At 42.3% G+C, this 18,574-nt stretch overlaps 2 protein-coding genes and 1 long non-coding RNA gene across 3 annotated transcripts; all 3 read left to right on the top strand.

Moving 5' to 3' along the window:
- Positions 1-565: 565 nt before the first annotated feature.
- On the top strand, positions 566-3,856 carry LOC115163768 (piggyBac transposable element-derived protein 4-like). The gene is made up of 2 exons (XM_029715934.1): positions 566-1,416; positions 2,002-3,856. Exon 2 carries the CDS (start codon positions 2,269-2,271, stop codon positions 3,739-3,741), a length of 1,473 nt encoding a protein of 490 aa, XP_029571794.1. The 5' UTR covers positions 566-1,416; positions 2,002-2,268; the 3' UTR covers positions 3,742-3,856.
- A 303-nt stretch (positions 3,857-4,159) lies between these two features.
- On the top strand, positions 4,160-5,034 carry LOC115163771 (uncharacterized). The gene is made up of 2 exons (XR_003869812.1): positions 4,160-4,414; positions 4,738-5,034. It is a non-coding gene; the product is annotated as an uncharacterized LOC115163771 (long non-coding RNA).
- Positions 5,035-9,266: 4,232 nt separating this feature from the next.
- LOC115163769 (extracellular calcium-sensing receptor-like) lies at positions 9,267-13,007 on the top strand. Its single transcript, XM_029715935.1, has 6 exons — positions 9,267-9,495; positions 9,794-10,094; positions 10,192-10,980; positions 11,167-11,394; positions 11,828-11,951; positions 12,091-13,007. The coding sequence occupies exons 1-6, from the start codon at positions 9,278-9,280 to the stop codon at positions 13,005-13,007; spliced, it is 2,577 nt and encodes an 858-aa protein (XP_029571795.1). The 5' UTR covers positions 9,267-9,277.
- Positions 13,008-18,574: the final 5,567 nt, after the last annotated feature.

Here is an 18,574-nt window from a genome sequence, read left to right as displayed (position 1 = left end):
GCACTTAACAAAAAAGATGGCATCATGGGGACGGAAAATTATGTGGATATATTGAAGCAACATCTCAAGACATCAGTCAGGAAGTTAAAGCTTGGTCGCCAATGGGAATATGATGAAAGAAATAAAAGCTGAATAAATCATTCTCTCTAGTATTATTCTGACAATTCACATTCTTAAAATAAAGTGGTGATTCTAACTGAACTAAAACAGGGAATTTTTACTAGGATTAAATGTCAGGAATTGTGATAAACTGAGTTTAAATGTATTTGGCTAAGGTGTATGTAAACTTTCGACATAATCTGTACATTACCAGTCAAAGGTTTGGACACACCTACTAATTTCTTCTTGACGTGCTGATCTTCTTGACGTGCTGATCCCGTTAGCGGGATCAAATTCGACAACATCCGGTGAAATGGCAGAACTCTACATAAATAGTCATATTAAACGTTCATGAAAATACAAGTGTCTCACATTCTTCAAAAGCCTAGAATCTCGGTAATCTAACTGCCTTGAAAGATTTTTAAAAGGATTTACTGTGAAAGCATATGATGCGATTATCTGAGTAGAGAGCACCATAACAAAATGCTAATTCAACCAGCACATGCGTAACAAAATCACAAATTGCAATAAAATAAATAATTTACCTTTGAAGATCTTCTTCTCTTTGCAATCCCAAGGCTCACTGTTACATAATGAATGGTCTTTTGTTTGATAAAATCCATTTTTATAGCCTAACACGAAACATTTTGTCAACCGCTTGTATCGTGAATTCAGTCTCATTCAACTTTCTCTGAAGCATTCGACGTAAATACACTCACTCAACGTGTGTTTCTCTAGTCAAGTTAGGGTTCACTGCAATCAACTGGTTGTTTGTAACACAATCACCCTTGATGGTTCTTTTTGTGGGACCTATTGACCAAAAGAAACCGATTTGCAGACAACATGTAATGACCTCATTGTGCACCAATTATATGAGCGCTGTTCCTTTGATTGACTGTTTTGTAACCCAATGACCACTGATCCTCTTGAAATCTAGCTGGGTAGATAGCCAATGAGCTGAGGTAAACGGCAATATGGGATGTTTGTGTGTTGGAAGACCAGCTCAAGTAGTAAACTCATGCGTAAAGACGGCCTTTCGCCATTGAACACTCATCGAGGAAGGAGCCACGCTTGTTGCGCACAGCAGTATTTCGGTAAAACGCATCATTAGCTACTTTTTATATCGAACATTATGGCGACTAAATCAGGGAAAGCTAAATCCAAGTCTAGATATACAGATGTACACCAGATTATTGATGAAATAGATAGGGAAAGTGAGACAGAGTTGCTCCTGGAAGAGGATTCAGCTAGCGAGCATAGCTACGACTCCGAAATGGAAGACTATTTTCTGCACGGAGAGGACGTCGCTTTGGACTGGTAAATTCTTCTCATGCTAATGCTGTTGTTTGAAATTAATAATATCAAATATTATTCGTGATTTTTAACATTTTATTTGCAATATATAAAAATGTAATGAAATGTGTAAAGTACTCATTGGCTATACATTGTGTTTGGGGGTATGTTTGTATGTATGCGTATGACCCATAGACTATGTGTGTATATATATTATATGTATATATATGTGTGTGTGTGTATATATGTGTATATATATATTTATATGTGTATGTATATATAAAATAAATATATAAAATAAATAAATATATAAAATATATAAAATATATATATATATATATATATATATAAAATAAATGGAATGGAGTAGAATATTAGAGGGAGCATGGCTGAGATGCATGTGTCTGCCACTCCACCCCAGCCCCACATGAAAGAGGGCTATTTGAGGCTGTTGAGGGGAGGGGAGGGCAGGCCCACAACAATGGCCAGAGTGAAATGGAACAGCACTTCAACCTAGTGACTGACTATGTTCCCTGTACTCTATATATCTGTTTTTTATAGCTGGGCTCATGCGTGAAACTATTCTACCTGAACTTTTTTCTTTCACAGTGCCTCAGACTCAGATTGGGAGCCCCCAATGTCAAGGTGTCCATCCCCCACTGAAGCTGGTCCATCCAGCCGGACCCTGCTGTCTCTGGCTCCACACCTCCCGGGCCATCTAGAGGTGTGAAGGCACTAACGAAGAAGCGCAGGAGGGGAAGTGTGCAACCTGCCAACAAAGGGGCAGACGGGCGTTGGCACACTGTCCTCGAAGCAGACGTGGAGCCACCTCAACCAACGTTTAGGCCGAAAAGGAAGCCAGGACCCCAGCTGAACATGACTGCAGGTTATAGCCCCCTTCAGCTTTTTCAGTTGTTTTTCACATCATCTGTTGTAGATTCTCTCGTGTCTAACACAAATAAGTATGGGGCAAAGATGCAAGCAGGCAGAAAAGTAGCATGGAAGCCCATTTGCATGTCTGACTTTTTCTGCTACCTTTCACTGGTCATCTACATGGGGCTGGTGAAGCTGAAATCCCTGACCGACTACTGGAAAACATCATCTCTGTACCAACTGCCTTTCCCCATGACTGTCATGTCATGCAAAAGGTTTCTGCTTCTCTCACGGGCACTTCATATCAGCGACCCAAAAGATGATGAAGAGAATGACAAGAAGAAAGGCACAGCAACATTTGATAGACTCTGCAAAATAAAGCCTCTCTACCTCAGCATTGTTGATGCCTGCAAGACCTACTTTCAGCCTGCACAGAACCTGTCCATAGATGAGAGGATGGTAGCCTCAAAGGCCAGAATCAGCCTCAAACAATATATGAGAAACAAACCAACCAAGTGGGGTTACAAGCTGTTTGTTTTGGCTGATTCTGTGTGTGCCTACACTTGCAATTTCTTTGTTTATGAGGGGAAGAACACTTGTGCTACCGGTAAGGGACTTAGCTACGACTCTGTAATGGAGTTATTGGATTTTCAACTGCTGGGGAAGGGCTACAAACTGTTTGTAGACAACTTCTACACAAGCCCTACCCTGTTTACAGACCTGAAGAAGCGGCATGTATGGGCTTGTGGCACCATTCGCACCAACAGGGTGGGCTTTCCGAAGACAAAGGTGAATGACATGCCTAAGCGCGCTGAGCGGGGTAGCATGCGATGGATCCGTGAAGATGGCCTTCTCTTTGTAAAGTGGATGGATACCAGAGAGGTGGTGATGTGCTCAACAATCCACAAATCCTTCAGTGGCGATAACGTAGTCAGGCGGGTGAAGAGCGCTAATGGGGCATGGACCACAAAGAATGTCCCCATTCCAGCTGCTGTGAAGGACTACAACAAGAGCATGGGCGGTGTGGACCTGTCGGATGCGCTGATAGGCTATTACAATGTTCTGCACAAGACAACAAAATGGTACAAGACGTTCTTCTACCATTTCATCGACATTGCTGTGGTGAATGCATTCATCCTACACAAGGAAATTGCTAAGAGCTGTGGAAAGCCCCCCATCACACAGCGAGCTTTCAGAGAACTGCTCATCAGGGAGCTTGCTGACTACAGCACCACTGCACCTGTTGCACCTGTTGTACCTGTCCCTTCTGCTGCTGCAACAAGTGTTCATCTGCCCAAATTTATTTCTGCAGGCATGGATGTGCCTCAGGGCCAAAAGGGCACAGCATGGAGGCGTCGTTGTGTTCTCTGCAAAATGAAGTCCCCCATCACCTGCACCACATGCTTGGTGACCCTTTGCTTTACAGCAGAAAGAGACTGCTATGGCACATGGCATAAGCAGCACAATATTGTGTAGAGGACGTAGGGTCTTCCAAATATTGAAAGTGTGTAAATGGGGCCACAGTGTCTCCTGACCCCTCCTGTCTCAGCCTCTAGTATTTATGCTGCAGTAGTTTATGTGTCGGGGGGCTAGGGTCAGTCTGTTACATCTGGAGTATTTCCCTTGTCTTATCTGGTGTCCTGTGTGAATTTAAGTATGCTCTCTCTAATTCTCTCTTTCTTTATCTCTCTCTGAGAACCTGAGCCCTAGGACCATGCCTCAGGACTACCTGGCATGATGACTCCTTGCTGTCCCCAGTCCACCTGGCCGTGCTGCTGCTCCAGTTTCAACTGTTCAGCCTGCGGCTATGGAAACCTTACCTGTTCACCGGACGTGCTACCTGTCCCACCTCCACCCGGCACAGCCAGAAGAGGACTGGTCACCCCTCATAGCCTGGTTCCTCTCTAGGTTTCTTCTTAGGTTCCTGCCTTCTAGGGAGTTTTTCCTAGCCACTGTGCATCTACATTGCTTGCTGTTTGGGGTTTTAGGCTGGGTTTCTGTATATCACAAACTGATATAAGAAGGGATATATAAATACATTTGATTTGATTTGATTTGTAAATAGTTACCCGTGTTTTTTGTACATTTATATAATAATTTTTTTCATTTTTTCAAAAAAATGTTTTGGGTGTGTTACAATACCATTTAGGTATTTTGTGCTACCTGTCCCACCTCCACCCGGCACAGCCAGAAGAGGACTGGCCACCCCTCATAGCCTGGTTCCTCTCTAGGTTTCTTCTTAGGTTCCTGCATTCTAGGGAGTTTTTCCTAGCCACTGTGCATCTACATTGCTTGCTGTTTGGGGTTTTAGGCTGGGTTTCTGTATATCACAAACTGATATAAGAAGGGATATATAAATACATTTGATTTGATTTGATTTGTAAATAGTTACCCGTGTTTTTTGTACATTTATATAATAATTTTTTTCATTTTTTCTAAAAAATGTTTTGGGTGTGTTACAATACCATTTAGGTATTTTGTATAGTTATTTGCTTCAAAATGTATAACTTCACCAATTTGGCCACTTGGGTACATTTTGGGAACTTGTGTGGGACACCTGGGTGACTTCATGCTAAATTGGATGTAGCACACTCATTCCGGAAGTTATCATTCTGAAACTTTGCACAAGTACTGTTGCCCTGTTCTGTTTTTCACTGAAATTGTTCCCATCATCATATCTGACTGTTTGTTTTTTCTTGTTAATTTTAAAGATGATGCAACAACAATAAAAAGAAAAAACGGATGGTTTTTTCTTTGTATTTTCTTCTACCAGATCTATTGTGTTATATTCTCCTGCATTCAATTCACATTTCCAAAAACTTCAGAGAGTTTTCTTTCAAATGGTACCAAGAAAATGCATATCCTTGCTTCAGGGCCTGAGCTACAGGCAGTTAGATTTGGGTATGTCTTCAGGCGGAAATTGAAACTAAGGGGGGGGGAATTTGAAGAGGGTTTTTATTTATGTTTTACTGTTTTCTACATTGTAGAATAATAGTGAAGACATCAAAACTATGAATAAACACATATAAAATCATGTAGTAACCAAAAAAGTGTTAAACAAATCAAAATATATTTTATATTTGTGATTCTTCAAAATAGCCACCCTTTGCCTTGATGACAGCTTTGCACACTGTTGGCATTCTCTCAACCAGCTTCATGAGGTAGTCACCTGGAATGCATTTGACTTAATAACAGGTGTGCCTTGTTAAAGAGTATTTGTGGAATTTATTTCCTTCTTTATGCATTTTAGACAATCAGTTAAACTGTGACAAGGTAGGGGTGGAATACAGAAGATAGCCCTATTTGGTAAAAGACCAATTCCATATTATGACAAGAACAGCTCATATAAGCAAAGAGAAACAACAGTCCATCATTACTTTAAGCCATGAAGGTCAGTCAATACGAGACTGGCTCTCACGAGGCCCGCCACAGGAAAGGAAGACCCAGAGTTACCTCTGACGCAGAGGATAAGTTCATTAGAGTTACCAGCCTCAGAAATTGCAGCCAAATAAATGCTTTACGGAGTTCAAGTAGCAGACACATCTCAACAACAACTGTTCGGAGTAGACTGTGTGAATCAGGCCTTCATGGTCGAATTGCTGCTAGTACTAAAGGACACCAAGAAGAAGAAGAGACTTGCTTAGGACAAGAAGCACGAGCAATGGACAGTAGACCGGTGGAAGTCTGTCATTTGGTCTGATTAGTCCAAATTTGAGATTTTTGTTTCCAATTGCTGAGTCTTTGTTAGATGTAGAGCAGGTGAATGAATGATCTCCGCATGTGTGGTTCCCACCGTGAAGCATGGAGGAGGAAGTAGGATGGTGTTAGAATTCAATTTAGAATTCAAGGCATACTTAACCAGAATGGCTTCCACAGCATTCTGCAGTGATACGCCATCCCAACTGGTTGGCGCTTAGTGGGTCTATCATTTGCTTTTCAACAGGAAAATGACCCAAAACAGGCTGTGTAAGGGCTACTTGACCAAGGAGAGCAATGGAGTGCTGCATTAGATGACCTGACCTCCACAATCACCCCACCTCAACCCAATTGAGATGGTTTGGGATGAGTTGGACTGCAGAGTGAAGGAAACGCAGCCAACACATGCTCAAAGTATGTGGGAACTCTTCAAGACTGATGGAAAAGCATTCCTCATGAAGATGGATCAGAGAATGCCAAGAGTGCGCAAAGCTATAATCAAGGCAATTTTAAACGTATTTGTTTTACATTTAAAACCTCTCTGGGATAGGGTCTAGTTTCCTGAATTTCCGCCTGACTGACGTGCCCAAAGTAAACTGCCTGTTACTCAGGCCCAAACGCCAGGTTAAAATCAATTGTTATGCTATTTTTCACGTAAAATAGCGATAATATTCCAACTGGGCGACGTTATATTCATTCATAGACTGAAAGAAAAACATGGAGTCGTCTCGTGCATGCGCACTCCAGTGTCATTGTTCCCTGCCTGACCACTCACAAAAACTCCTGCTTTTTTTCGCTCAGAGACTGCAGAGACGTCATTCCTCTTTCTGGCGCCTTCTGAGAGCCAATGGAAGCCTTAGAAAATGTCACGTTACAGCAGAGATGCTGTATTTTTGATAGAGATGCCCTAGAAGGAGAACAAATTGTCAGACAGGGCACTTCCTGTATGGAATCTTCTCAGGTTTTGGCCTGCCATATGAGTTCTGTTATATTCACAGACACCATTCAAACAGTTTTAGAAACTCTAGGGTGTTTTCTATCCAAATCTACTAATTACATGCATATTCTAGTTTCTGGGCAGGAGTAGTAACCAGATTAAATCGGGTATGTTTTTTATCCGGCCGTGAAAATACTGACCCTTATCCCAAACAGGATATGCATATAATTGGTAGTATTGGATAGAAAACACGTTGAAGGTTCTAAAACTGTTAAAATAATGTGTGAGACTATAACAGAATTGATATGGCAGGCAAAAATCCGATGAACATCCGACAAGAATATTATTTTATCTTATTATGGAAACCTATTGTTTCCATGTACATCCGTATTCCAGATTGCAATTCCTATGGATTCCACTAGATGTCAAGAGTCTTTATTCAAGGTTTCAGGCTGATTTTTTGAAAAACAAACAAGTATTTGGAGTTTTTGTTAGGAGACCACCTGAAGAAAATCAGTCTTTCGGCTCACGAGGGAACATACTACTTTCCGAATGAAATTTTATAGTTTATTTACATTTTAGAGTACCTGAGGATTAAATAGAAATGTCGTTTGACTTGTTTGGACGAAGTTTACCAGTAGCTTTTTGGACTCATTTGTCTGCATGTTGAACGAGTGGATTACTGAAATCAATGGCGCCAACTAAACTGACTTTTTGGGATATAAAGAAGCATTTTATCGAACAAAACGACCATTGATGTTGTAGCTGGGAAACAGAGGACGATCTTCAAAGGTAAGTGATTTCTTTAATCGCTATTTGTGATTTTGTGAAGCCTGCGCTGGTTGAAAAATATGTTGATGTGGGGCGCCTTCCTCAGACAATCGCACGGTATACTTTTGCCGTAAAGCCTTTTTGAAATCTGACAACGCAGTTAGATTAACACGGAATTAAGCTTTTAAATGATGTAAGACACTTGTATTTTAATTCTTGTTTAATATTACAAATATTTATTTGACTTGCGTGCCCTCCAATTTGCCTGGAATTTGTTGACTTGTGTCCCGCTAGTGGGACAGCAAGCCCTAATTAACTCTAGGCAAGTCATTCAATAATAAAATATTTTTTACAAAGACGTCCTACCCCAGACGACACTGAGCCAATTATGCGGCGCCCTATGGGACTCCCAATCACAGCCAGATGTGATATAGCCTGGAATCGAACCAGGGACAGTAGTGACACCTCTTGCACTGTAATACAGGGCCTTAGCCCGCTGCGGCACTCAGGAGCCAAATAAACAACTGCCAGAAGTGGAAACAACTGGCAAAGGTTGGCTACTTTGAAGAACCTCAAATATAAAATATATTGTTTTCAAAATTCTTTGGGGTTACTACACATGATTCCATATGTGTTATTTCATAGTTTTGATGTCTTCAATATTATTCTAAAATTTAGAAAATAGTCAAAATAAACAAAAAGCCTTGAATATATAGATGTGTCCAAACTTTGGACTGGCACTGTCTGTTGAAGTGAGTCCAATATGTTTGAAAACACTATGTTAAAAGCACTGTGTGGGCTTGTCTCTAGGATTAGCAAAAGACAAAGAGCTGGATCAGTGGTTCACCAATCAGGGCCTTGCAACAGTAACAAGTGGTGATGTGAATCAGTGGTGCACCAATCAGAGCCTTCTTTGCGACCTTCAGGTTACGTCCCCGGGACAAACCAGCAGCTAGACCTTGTCTATGATTAGATAGGGAGTTGGGATACTGACAGAGGCTGGGCTACATTGTTAATACGAGCAAACAGTGGACAGATAAGTGCAGACGTCTGACATTGTGGAAATGAAAATGTATATGTGTCATGCTTTTCCAGATGTTTTTTTTTGGGGTGACAATTTCAACACACATGTAAAATAATAAAACAATTAATTATTTATTTCAATACCATACTTGTTCTATTGTTTTATGTATGTGTTTAAATTGTCATACATCAATAAATGCGAAGGCATGACAGATATTATTTTTTACTATTTTTTGTTTGAAATAAAATGTAATTGTTCTATTGTTTTACATATGAGTTTAAATTGTCATACAAAAAAAACTATGGGAAAGCATGACTGATATGATGTTTTAAATGCACAATGTCAGAAGCCTGCACTTATCTATCTACAGCTTGCTCATATTAGCAGCATAACCCAGCCTCTGTCAATATCCCACCTCCCTCTCTCATCCTGTACTCCGGGGACAATAAACACTAGAACCACATCCCACTCGTTGAGAGGGAGTGTATGGGCAGTTCCAGCGTCTTAGGGGACATTTTCACCTCTATAAAAGAGGAACGCTTCTATCTGCCCTTTCAGACACAGCTGCCCTTCTGAAGAGTGGTATGGCACTGAGAACAGACGTGGTTCTCCGGCTGCTGGTGGTGGTGATGAGGGGTATGGCTGCTCCAGCCCCAATCTGCTCTCCGCTGGGCAAACCCGCTCTGCCTCTCCTGTCTGCCGAGGGGGACATCAACATTGGGGCAGTGTTCGGTCTACATAGGAATGCCCTCTTCAAGGTCCATTCGTTCACCTCCAGACCAGAGAAAACACCCTGTATCAGGTATGTGTTGAAAAACAACTGTCTGTGGGAACTTTTAGCTTTTTGGGAATATTTCTCATCAGGATAGATTTCTTTTAGTCTCTCTCTGAAATTAGGCACAGTGCTTATTAACACTATTGTAGATGATCTGTGAATTTATTTTTGGACAAAACAAGTATACAAATTGTTTCTGTTATACTAAACACAATACTCAACTAATCTCGACCGAGTATATCAGTTTTGCTGGCATATGTGATTGTGGCATATGAGGTTCCTGACGTCAAATAACTAATTGTTTTGGTTTGTTACCGCTGTCCAGTTTCAACCCACGTGAGTTCCAGTTTGCACAGACCCTGATCTTTGCCCTGGAGGAGATCAACAACAGCAGTGATCTGCTGCCAGGGCTGTCTCTGGGTTACCAGGTCTATGACTCCTGTAGCTCTGCCACCCTGGCCATCCACTCAGCCTTGGCCCTGATGAACAGCCCTGGGCCTGAGGACAGCCTGGGAGACCCCTCCTCCTGCTCCAGATCTCCAGCCGTGTTGGGCATTGTAGGGGAGTCAAGCTCCACATCCTCCATCGGAATATCATCCCTGGTCGGACCATTCAGCATCCCTGTGGTGAGACACCTTCTGGTTTTGGCTCTTTAGAGGTAGTATAGTCAATGTCAGCTATGTATGAAAGATCAATTCAAATCTTCCCTTTTCTTCCACACAGATCAGCCACTTCGCCACCTGTGCTTGTCTGAGTAACAGAAAGGAGTTCCCCTCCTTCTTCAGAACCATCCCCAGTGACTTCTACCAGAGCAGAGCTCTGGCAAAGCTGGTCAAACACTTTGGATGGAACTGGGTGGGAGTGGTGAACAGCAACAATGACTATGGAAACAATGGCATTGCCACATTCATGGAGGCAGCGTGGCATGAAGGGGTCTGTGTAGAGTACCAAGAGTCCATCCATCGCACAGACTCCCGAGAAAAGCTCCTGGAAGTCGTCAGGGTGATCCGGAGGGCCACAGCCAGGGTGGTGGTACTGTTCTTGACCTTGGGGGACCTCATCCCCCTGTTGAATGAGCTGGCCCTGGAGGGAGACCCTGGGCTGCAGTGGGTGGGCAGCGAGTCCTGGATCACAGCCAGGCTGCTGGCGGATAACAAGGCCTACGGCTTCTTGAGGGGGGCGGTGGGCTTTGCCATCAGGAATGCCAGGCTGGATGGTCTGGAGGGGTTCCTAGACAAGGTGCACCCCTCCCAGGAGCCAGACAAAACCCTGCTCAGGGAGTTCTGGGAGACTGTGTTCCAATGCTCCTTCGAGGGGGTCAGCAGCACGCTGTGCACAGGAACAGAGAGCTTAGCAAAGCTGAAGAACCAATACACTGACGTGTCAGAGCTGAGAATATCCAGTAAAGTGTATACAGCTGTGTATGCCATTGCACACGCTCTACACAACCTACTGACAGACTTAAAGAATGACACAGACAGTGGTAAAAGACCAGTCTACACATCACAGCAGGTGAGCAAGCTCCAGATTAAAAAATAAATAAATTACATATCATATGAATCATCCCAATCTCTCTGTGTCTCTCTGTGTCTCTCTGTGTCTCTCTGTCTGTCTGTCTGTCTGTCTGTCTGTCTGTCTGTCTGTCTGTCTGTCTGTCTGTCTGTCTGTCTGTGTCTCTCTCTCCATGTTGTTGAGCAGGTGCTACAGTACCTGAAGGAGGTGAGGTTTAGAGTAAAGACAGGAGAGGAGATCTGGTTTGATGCTAACGGAGATGTGGTGGCGTGCTACGACCTAGTGAACTGGCAGCAGGAGGAGGATGGGACCCTGCAGTTCCATGCTGTTGGGCTGTATGATTCCTCGATGCCCCCTGAACAGCGCTTTACCTTCAACCAGGGAAAACTGGTCTGGGTAGGGGGCCAGGCAGAGGTATGACCAAATACATGTTGACTATGTTGCAAAAGCAAAACACATGCAAACCTCAAACCACTGTAAATGTAAAACATGCATTCCATAATGTATACATAATCCACATAGTCTATCTCAATTGTCTTGTTTTGTAGCTTTCCCTGATGCTCAGTTAGCTTTCCCAGTGGCTCAGTTGGTAGAGCATGGTGTTTGCAGCGCCAGCATGGTGTGTGCAACGCCAGGGTTGTGGGTTTGATTCCCACAGGGGGACAGTACAAAAAAATGAATGAAATAAAATATATGCATTCACTACTGTAAGTCGCTCTGGGTAAAAATGACTAAAATGTAAAATGTATTGGTAATATAACTTCCACAAGTAGTAACATAAAATAATTTCTGCATGTTTAATTATCTAAAATACACCAATGTTCAGATGTTTTGTATTTCTCTACAGGCACCTGCAGCAGTGTGCAGTGAGAGCTGTCCCACAGGCACTCGTAAGGCTGTACAGAAAGGAAAGCCTGTATGCTGTTATGACTGTGTACCATGTGCGGAGGGAGAGATAAGCAATATCACAGGTGATATATAATGCATTTAGGGCTACCTACAATACTTTCAAGCTCTGTCACTGCCCAACAGAACTAATAGATATCGAAAAACAAATGTCACGGTGACACACTGATTCATGGAATGAATGACGTTCTAATCTCCTTACAGATTCTAACGGCTGCTATCGATGTGACTTGGAGTATTGGTCTAATGAAAAAAGGGACCGCTGTGTGTTGAAACCAGTTGAATTCCTCTCCTATGAAGAAATCATTGGCATAGTTCTGGTATTTTTCTCCTTACTGGGGTCTGGTGTTACTACTCTGGTAGCTGTTGTGTTTTCAATTCATAAGGACACCCCCATCGTCAGGGCCAACAACTCTGAGCTGAGCTTCCTGCTGCTCTTCTCCTTGACTCTGTGTTTTCTGTGTTCTCTTACTTTCATTGGCCGGCCCTCTGAGTGGTCCTGTATGCTGCGTCACACAGCGTTTGGGATCACCTTCGTCCTCTGCATCTCTTGTGTTCTGGGGAAAACAATAGTGGTGTTGATGGCCTTCAGGGCTACACTTCCAGCCAGTAATGTCATGAAATGGTTTGGTCCTCCACAGCAGAGGCTCAGTGTTCTGGCTTTCACTCTCATACAGGTCCTGATCTGTGTTCTTTGGTTAACAGTCTCCCCTCCTTTCCCCTACAAGAACATGAAGACCTATAAGGAAAAGATCATTCTAGAGTGTGATGTGGGTTCAGCTGTTTGTTTCTGGGCTGTGTTGGGGTATATAGGACTCCTGGCTGTCTTGTGCTTTGTGCTGGCTTTTCTGGCTCGAAAGCTGCCTGATAACTTCAATGAGGCCAAATTCATCACCTTCAGCATGCTCATATTCTGTGCAGTCTGGATCACCTTTATCCCAGCTTATGTCAGCTCTCCTGGGAAATTCACTGTAGCTGTGGAGATCTTTGCTATTCTGGCCTCCAGTTTTGGTTTACTTTTTTGCATATTTGTTCCTAAATGTTTCATTATATTGCTGAGGCCAGAGCAAAACACCAAGAAACATATGATGGGGAAGACATCCAATGACACACGATATTAAAGAAACATATTTTGGGAAAGGCCTTTAGGATGAATACTGACCATTGGCCTATTAAAAGTATTTCTATAATAAACACAGAGACATCATTTCAAATTCAGTCATGTGTTAACCTCATCCCCAGACTCAATTGATACCAAATATTAGAGCCTGTAAACACCGTGCAAAGAAGTGTTACTTGAAAGAGGAAGGGTTCAAATCAAGGCAGGAAAGAGAGATCCTGCTACAGTTTGACTTTGAAACCTGCAGAAAATGATCATATTACTTTTAGGAAGCCCTAACTGATTCTGAGTTTGGGCATATTTCATTTTTTATTTATTTGACCTTTATTTAACCAGGTAGGCTAGTTGAGATCAAGTTCTCATTTACAACTGCGACCTGGCCAAGATAAAGCAAAGCAGTGCGACACAAACAACAACACAGAGTTACACATGGAATAAACAAACATGGCGTCAATAATACAATAGAAAAGATCTATCTATATACAGTGTGTGCAAATGAGGTAGGTGAAGGGAGGTAAGGCAATTAATAGGCCATAGTGGCGAAATAATTACAATATAGCAATTAAACATTGGAGTGATAGATGTGCAGAAGATGAGTGTGCAAGTAGAGATACTGGGGTGCAATGGAGCAAAATATGAAGTTTACATGTGAGAACTTGGTGCATACTTTCTGAATTCCCGAACTCACTTCCTTGTTTAGCCTAATTCGTTTGTAGAGGGAAGGTTCTACGTGTTTTGTTGGACGGTGATGGACTGAGAAATCAGCCAATTTAAATCCGCTCCTGCCATGGGCTCCATTCCCATCTCTTTATGAGACATTGTGAGAAACGGTTCGAAAGAGAAAGAGCCGGCTGGTGGACCAGATCTGTCATGGGTACATGGATGTTCAATAAGTCCAATAAGTCCTGAACACACATCCAAACAGCACATTATGCCAAGAAGCCATATCTACATATGTGTGGTCGCACATTATGAGAGTCAAGACAATAATGAAGAAGAAAGATATTTTTCTGTTTTGACATAGCCTATGTTTCTCACTGCTCTACCCCAGTTTGCCACTGACAGCCTGGTGTGCTTCCACAGGCCCCCTCAGTGACCCCCTCAGTGACTGCTGCTGTCCAGGTCCAGATCAGGAGCCTACACACAAGCCCCTTACTGAGCCTCTGTCTCACAGGCCTGCTCTGGACAAGCATGGTCTACTATCTCATCAAAAACGACATTGACTTCTTAAACCTCTCCTCATAGGCCTGTGGGCCACAACCCCATATGTATCATTACACCAATGGGCATGTGGCATTCATACCACCATCAACACAAAGCAAGGTCTCAGTGAAATGTGTTATAATGAATATATATCTGTACTGCATGTATCGTGTAATGTATTGGCTACCCTTCATGTCATATTACAGTGATAAACAATAAACAATTCAGCTGTCTGATATCTCTGGATCTTCAGTCTTACTTGAATTATCACAATGCTAGAGAAAGACAAAAATAAATGTAAAAACTAGGATGGTCATTTTCTATGAATTGTGTGACGTGCTTCAGCTGGCCAAATGTATCTGTATGTAGTAGTAGTAGGAACAATAGTAATAGTAAATCTATTCAAATCAATTTTTATTAGTCACATGCGCTGAATCCAACTGGTCTGGACCTTACTGTGAAATGCTCACTTACGAGTCCCTAACCAACAATGCAGTTTAAAAAAATACATCTAAAGAATAAGAGATAAAATGTACAAATAATTAAAGAGCAGCAGTAAAATAACAATAGTAAGACTATATACAGGGGGGTACCGGTACAGAGTCAATGTGCGTCAACGGTTAGTTGAGGAGATATGTGCATGTACCGTAATTTCTGGACTATTAAGTGCACCTGAATATAAGCCGCACCCACTGAATTTAATTTTTATTTTATTTTGAACATAAATAAGCCGCACATATCTATAAACCGCAGGTGCCTACCGGTACATTGAAACAAATTAACTTTACACAGGCTTTAACGAAACATGGCTTGTAACAAAAATAAATAGGCTTTAATGAAACACGGCTTGTAACAAAAATAAATAGGCTTTAACGAAACACGGCTTGTAACAAAAAATAAAACATTTGCAGTAAGCTTTAGTTGTCTTTTTGCACTGAGTCAATTCCTCACGCTGCGGTTTCCAACATCTTATCATCGACTCATTAAGACCAAGCTCCCGTGCAGCAGCTCTATTTCCTTTTCCAACAGCCAGATCAATCGCCTTCAACTTGAAAGCTGCATCATATGCATTTCTCCGTGTCTTTGCCATGATGATGGTGACAAAATGACTACCATAATCAGAATGATGGGAAGTTTGAGAGCGAACGATTTAATCTAAACAGTAAACAAAAAAGTTGTTTGACCTTAACCCGTTCGGCAATTTCATTGGTCTAATGAAAGCTTCATGCCGCCAAAAAACTGAGCACGTCACAGAATGTGTTTTTTTGGAGAAAAAAAATTGAAAGTGGGAAAAATCCATATATTAGCCGCATCATTGTTTAAGCCGCGAGGATCAAAGCCTGGGAAAAACGTTGCGGCTTATAGTCCGGAATTTATGGTAGGTAAAGTTATTAAAGTGACTATGCATAGATGATGACAACAGAGAGTAGCAACGGTGTAAAAAAAAGCTTCTCCTATGGAGACAGACAAAGAACACTTTTGGAATTCTATTTTTTTCCTGGGAGGATTAGGAGGAGGAGTAGAACTGGTAGTAGTAGTAAGCCTAGTGGTAGTAGTAGTAGCTGCAGTAATAGTAGTGGTAGTAGTGGTAGTGGTAGTATGCCTAGTGGTAGTAGCAGTTGTAGTAGGCCTAGTAGTAGTGGTAGTGGTAGTGGTAGTAGGCCTAGTGGTAGTGTAGTGGTAGTAGTACTAGGCCTAGTGATAGTAGTAATGGTAGTAGGCCTAGTGGTAGTAGTAGTTGTAGTGGTAGTAGTAGTGGTAGTGGTAGTGGTAGTTGTGGTAGTGGTTGTAGTACTAGGAATAGTGGTAATAGTAGTGGTAGTAAGACCAGTGGTAGTGGTAGTAGGCGTAGTGGTAGTGGTAGTTGGGGTAGTGGTTGTAGTACTAGGAATAGTGGTAGTAGTAGTGGTAGTAGTAGGCCTAGTGGTAGTAGATGTAGTAGATTAAGTGGAAGTAGTGGTAGGCCAAGTAGTAATAGTAGTAGTAGTGGTTTTAGTAGTAGGCCTAGTGGTAGTAGTAGTAATAATAGATAGGCCTAGTTGTAGTAGTGGTAGTAGGCCTAGTGGTGGTAGTAGTAGTACTGATAGGCCTAGTGGAAATACTTGTAGCAGTTATAGTGGTAGGCCTAGAGAAATAGTTGTATTAGTAGTAGTAGTAGTGGTAGTAGGCCAAGTGGTAGTGGTAGTGGTAGTAGTAGTAGTAGTGGTAGTAGTAGTAGTAGTGGTACTGGTAGTGGTAGTAGTAGTAGTAGTGGTAGTGGTAGTGGTAGTAGTAGTAGTAGTGGTAGTGGTAGTAGTAGTGGTAGTGGTAGTAGTAGTGGTAGTAGGCCTAGTGGTAGTAGTAGTAGTGGTATTAGGCCTAGTGGTAGTAGTAGTGGTAGTGGGCCTAGTGGAAGGAGTAGTGGTAGAAGTAGTAGTGGTGGTAGTGGTAGTTGTGGTAGTGGTTGTAGTACTAGGAATAGTGGTAATAGTCGTGGTAGTAAGACCAGTGGTAGTGGTAGTAGGCGTAGTGGTAGTGGTAGTTGGGGTAGTGGTTGTAGTACTAGGAATAGTGGTAGTACTGGTGGTAGTAGTAGGCCTAGTGGTAGTAGATGTAGTAGAATAAGTGGAAGTAGTGGTAGGCCAAGTAGTAATAGTAGTAGTAGTGGTAGTAGTAGTAGGCCTAGTGGTAGTAGTAGTAATAATAGATAGGCCTAGTTGTAGTAGTGGTAGTAGGCCTAGTGGTAGTAGCAGTACTGGTAGACCTAGTGTAAATACTTGTAGTAGAATAAGTGGAAGTAGTGGTAGGCCAAGTAGTAATAGTAGTAGTAGTGGTAGTAGTAGTAGGCCTAGTGGTAGTAGTAGTAATAATAGATAGGCCTAGTTGTAGTAGTGGTAGTAGGCCTAGTGGTAGTAGCAGTACTGGTAGACCTAGTGTAAATACTTGTAGCAGTTATAGTGGAAGGCCTAGAGAAATAGTTGTATTAGTAGTAGTGGTAGTAGACCAAGTAGTAGTGGTAGTGGTAGTAGTGGTAGTAGTAGTAGTAGTAGTAGTGGTAGTGGTAGTGGTAGTAGTAGTGGTAGTGGTAGTGGTAGTAGTAGTAGTAGTGGTAGTGGTAGTGGTAGTAGTAGTAGTAGTGGTAGTAGTAGTGGTAGTAGGCCTAGTGGTAGTAGTAGTAGTGATTTTAGGCCTAGTGGTAGTAGTAGTGGTAGTGGGCCTAGTGGAAGGAGTAGTGGTAGTAGTAGTAGTGGTAGTAGTAGTGGTAGTGGTAATAGTAGTAGTGGTAGTAGGCCTAGTGGTAGTGGTAGTAGTGGTATTAGGCGTAGTGGTAGTAGTAGTGGTAGTGGGCCTAGTGGTAGGAGTAGTGGTAGTAGTGGTAGTGGTAGTTGTAGTAGTAGTGGTAGTAGGCCTATTGGTAGTGGTAGTAGTGGTATTAGTCCTAGTGGTAGCAGTAGTGGTAGTGGGCCTAGTGGTAGGAGTAGTGGTAGTAGTAAAGGTAATGGTAGTAGTAGTAGTGGTAGTGATAGTAGTAAAGGTAGTGGTAGTAGTAGTGGTAGTGACAGTAGGCCTAGTGGTAGTAGGCCTAATGGTAGTAGTAGTGGTAGTAGTGGTAGTAGTAGTAGTAGTAGTAGTAGTAGTAGTAGTAGTAGTAGTAGTAGTGGTAGTAGGTCTAGTAGTAGTGGTAGTAGTGGTATTAGGCCTAGTGGTAGTAGTAGTAGTAGTGGTAGTGGTAGGCCTAGAAGTAATAGTTGAAGTAGTAGTGGTAGTAGTAGTAGTGCTAGTAGGCCTAGTGGTAGTAGTAGTAGTGGTAATAGGCCTAGTAGTGGTAGTGGTGGTAGTAGGCATAGTGGTACTAGTACAAGTGGTAGTAGGTCTAGTGGTTGTGGTAGTAGTGGTAGTAGTAGCCCTAGTGGTAGTAGTAGTAGTACTAGTAGTAGTGGTAGGTCTAGAAGTAATCGTTGTAGTAGTAGTGGTATTAGTAGTAGTGGTAGTAGGCCTAGTGGTAGTAGTAGTATTGGTAGTGGCTTAGTGGCAGTAGTAGTAGTAGTGGTAGGCTTAGTGGTGATAGTTGTAGTAGTAGAGGTAGTAGTCTTCAACAAGTTTTGAAAAGAAAAACAGAACATTCTGCTCCATCGCACTCATTTGTATAGAGCAATGATGCCAAGTACAGTCGAAGTCTGGTTCATCCCATGGATTAATTTCCAAGCGCCTGAAGGTACCACGTCCATCTGTACAAACAATAGTTCGCAACTAAAAACACCGTGGGGCCACGCAGCCGTATTTCCGCTGAAGAAGGAGACGTGTTCTGTCTCCTAGAGATGAACGTACTTTGGTGAGAAAATAGTGAAAATCAATCCCAGAACAACAGCAAAGGACCTTGTGAAG

The sequence above is a fragment of the Salmo trutta genome, chromosome 26 (assembly GCF_901001165.1).
Source record: "Salmo trutta chromosome 26, fSalTru1.1, whole genome shotgun sequence".
NCBI classification, from domain to species: Eukaryota; Metazoa; Chordata; class Actinopteri; order Salmoniformes; family Salmonidae; genus Salmo; species Salmo trutta.
Note: the sequence above shows the minus strand (reverse complement) of the source record. Positions and strands in the feature narration are given on the sequence as shown.

Excerpts from the sequence above, each read along its gene's own strand:
- LOC115163768 (XM_029715934.1), top strand. The coding sequence starts at position 2,269 with ATGACTGCAGGTTATAGCCCCCTTCAGCTTTTTCAGTTGTTTTTCACA.
- LOC115163769 (XM_029715935.1), top strand. The coding sequence starts at position 9,278 with ATGGCACTGAGAACAGACGTGGTTCTCCGGCTGCTGGTGGTGGTGATG. Across the intron at positions 11,395-11,827 it reads GGGTAGGGGGCCAGGCAGAG|GCACCTGCAGCAGTGTGCAG; the intron begins GTATGACCAAAT and ends ATTTCTCTACAG. Across the intron at positions 11,952-12,090 it reads AGAGATAAGCAATATCACAG|ATTCTAACGGCTGCTATCGA; the intron begins GTGATATATAAT and ends ATCTCCTTACAG.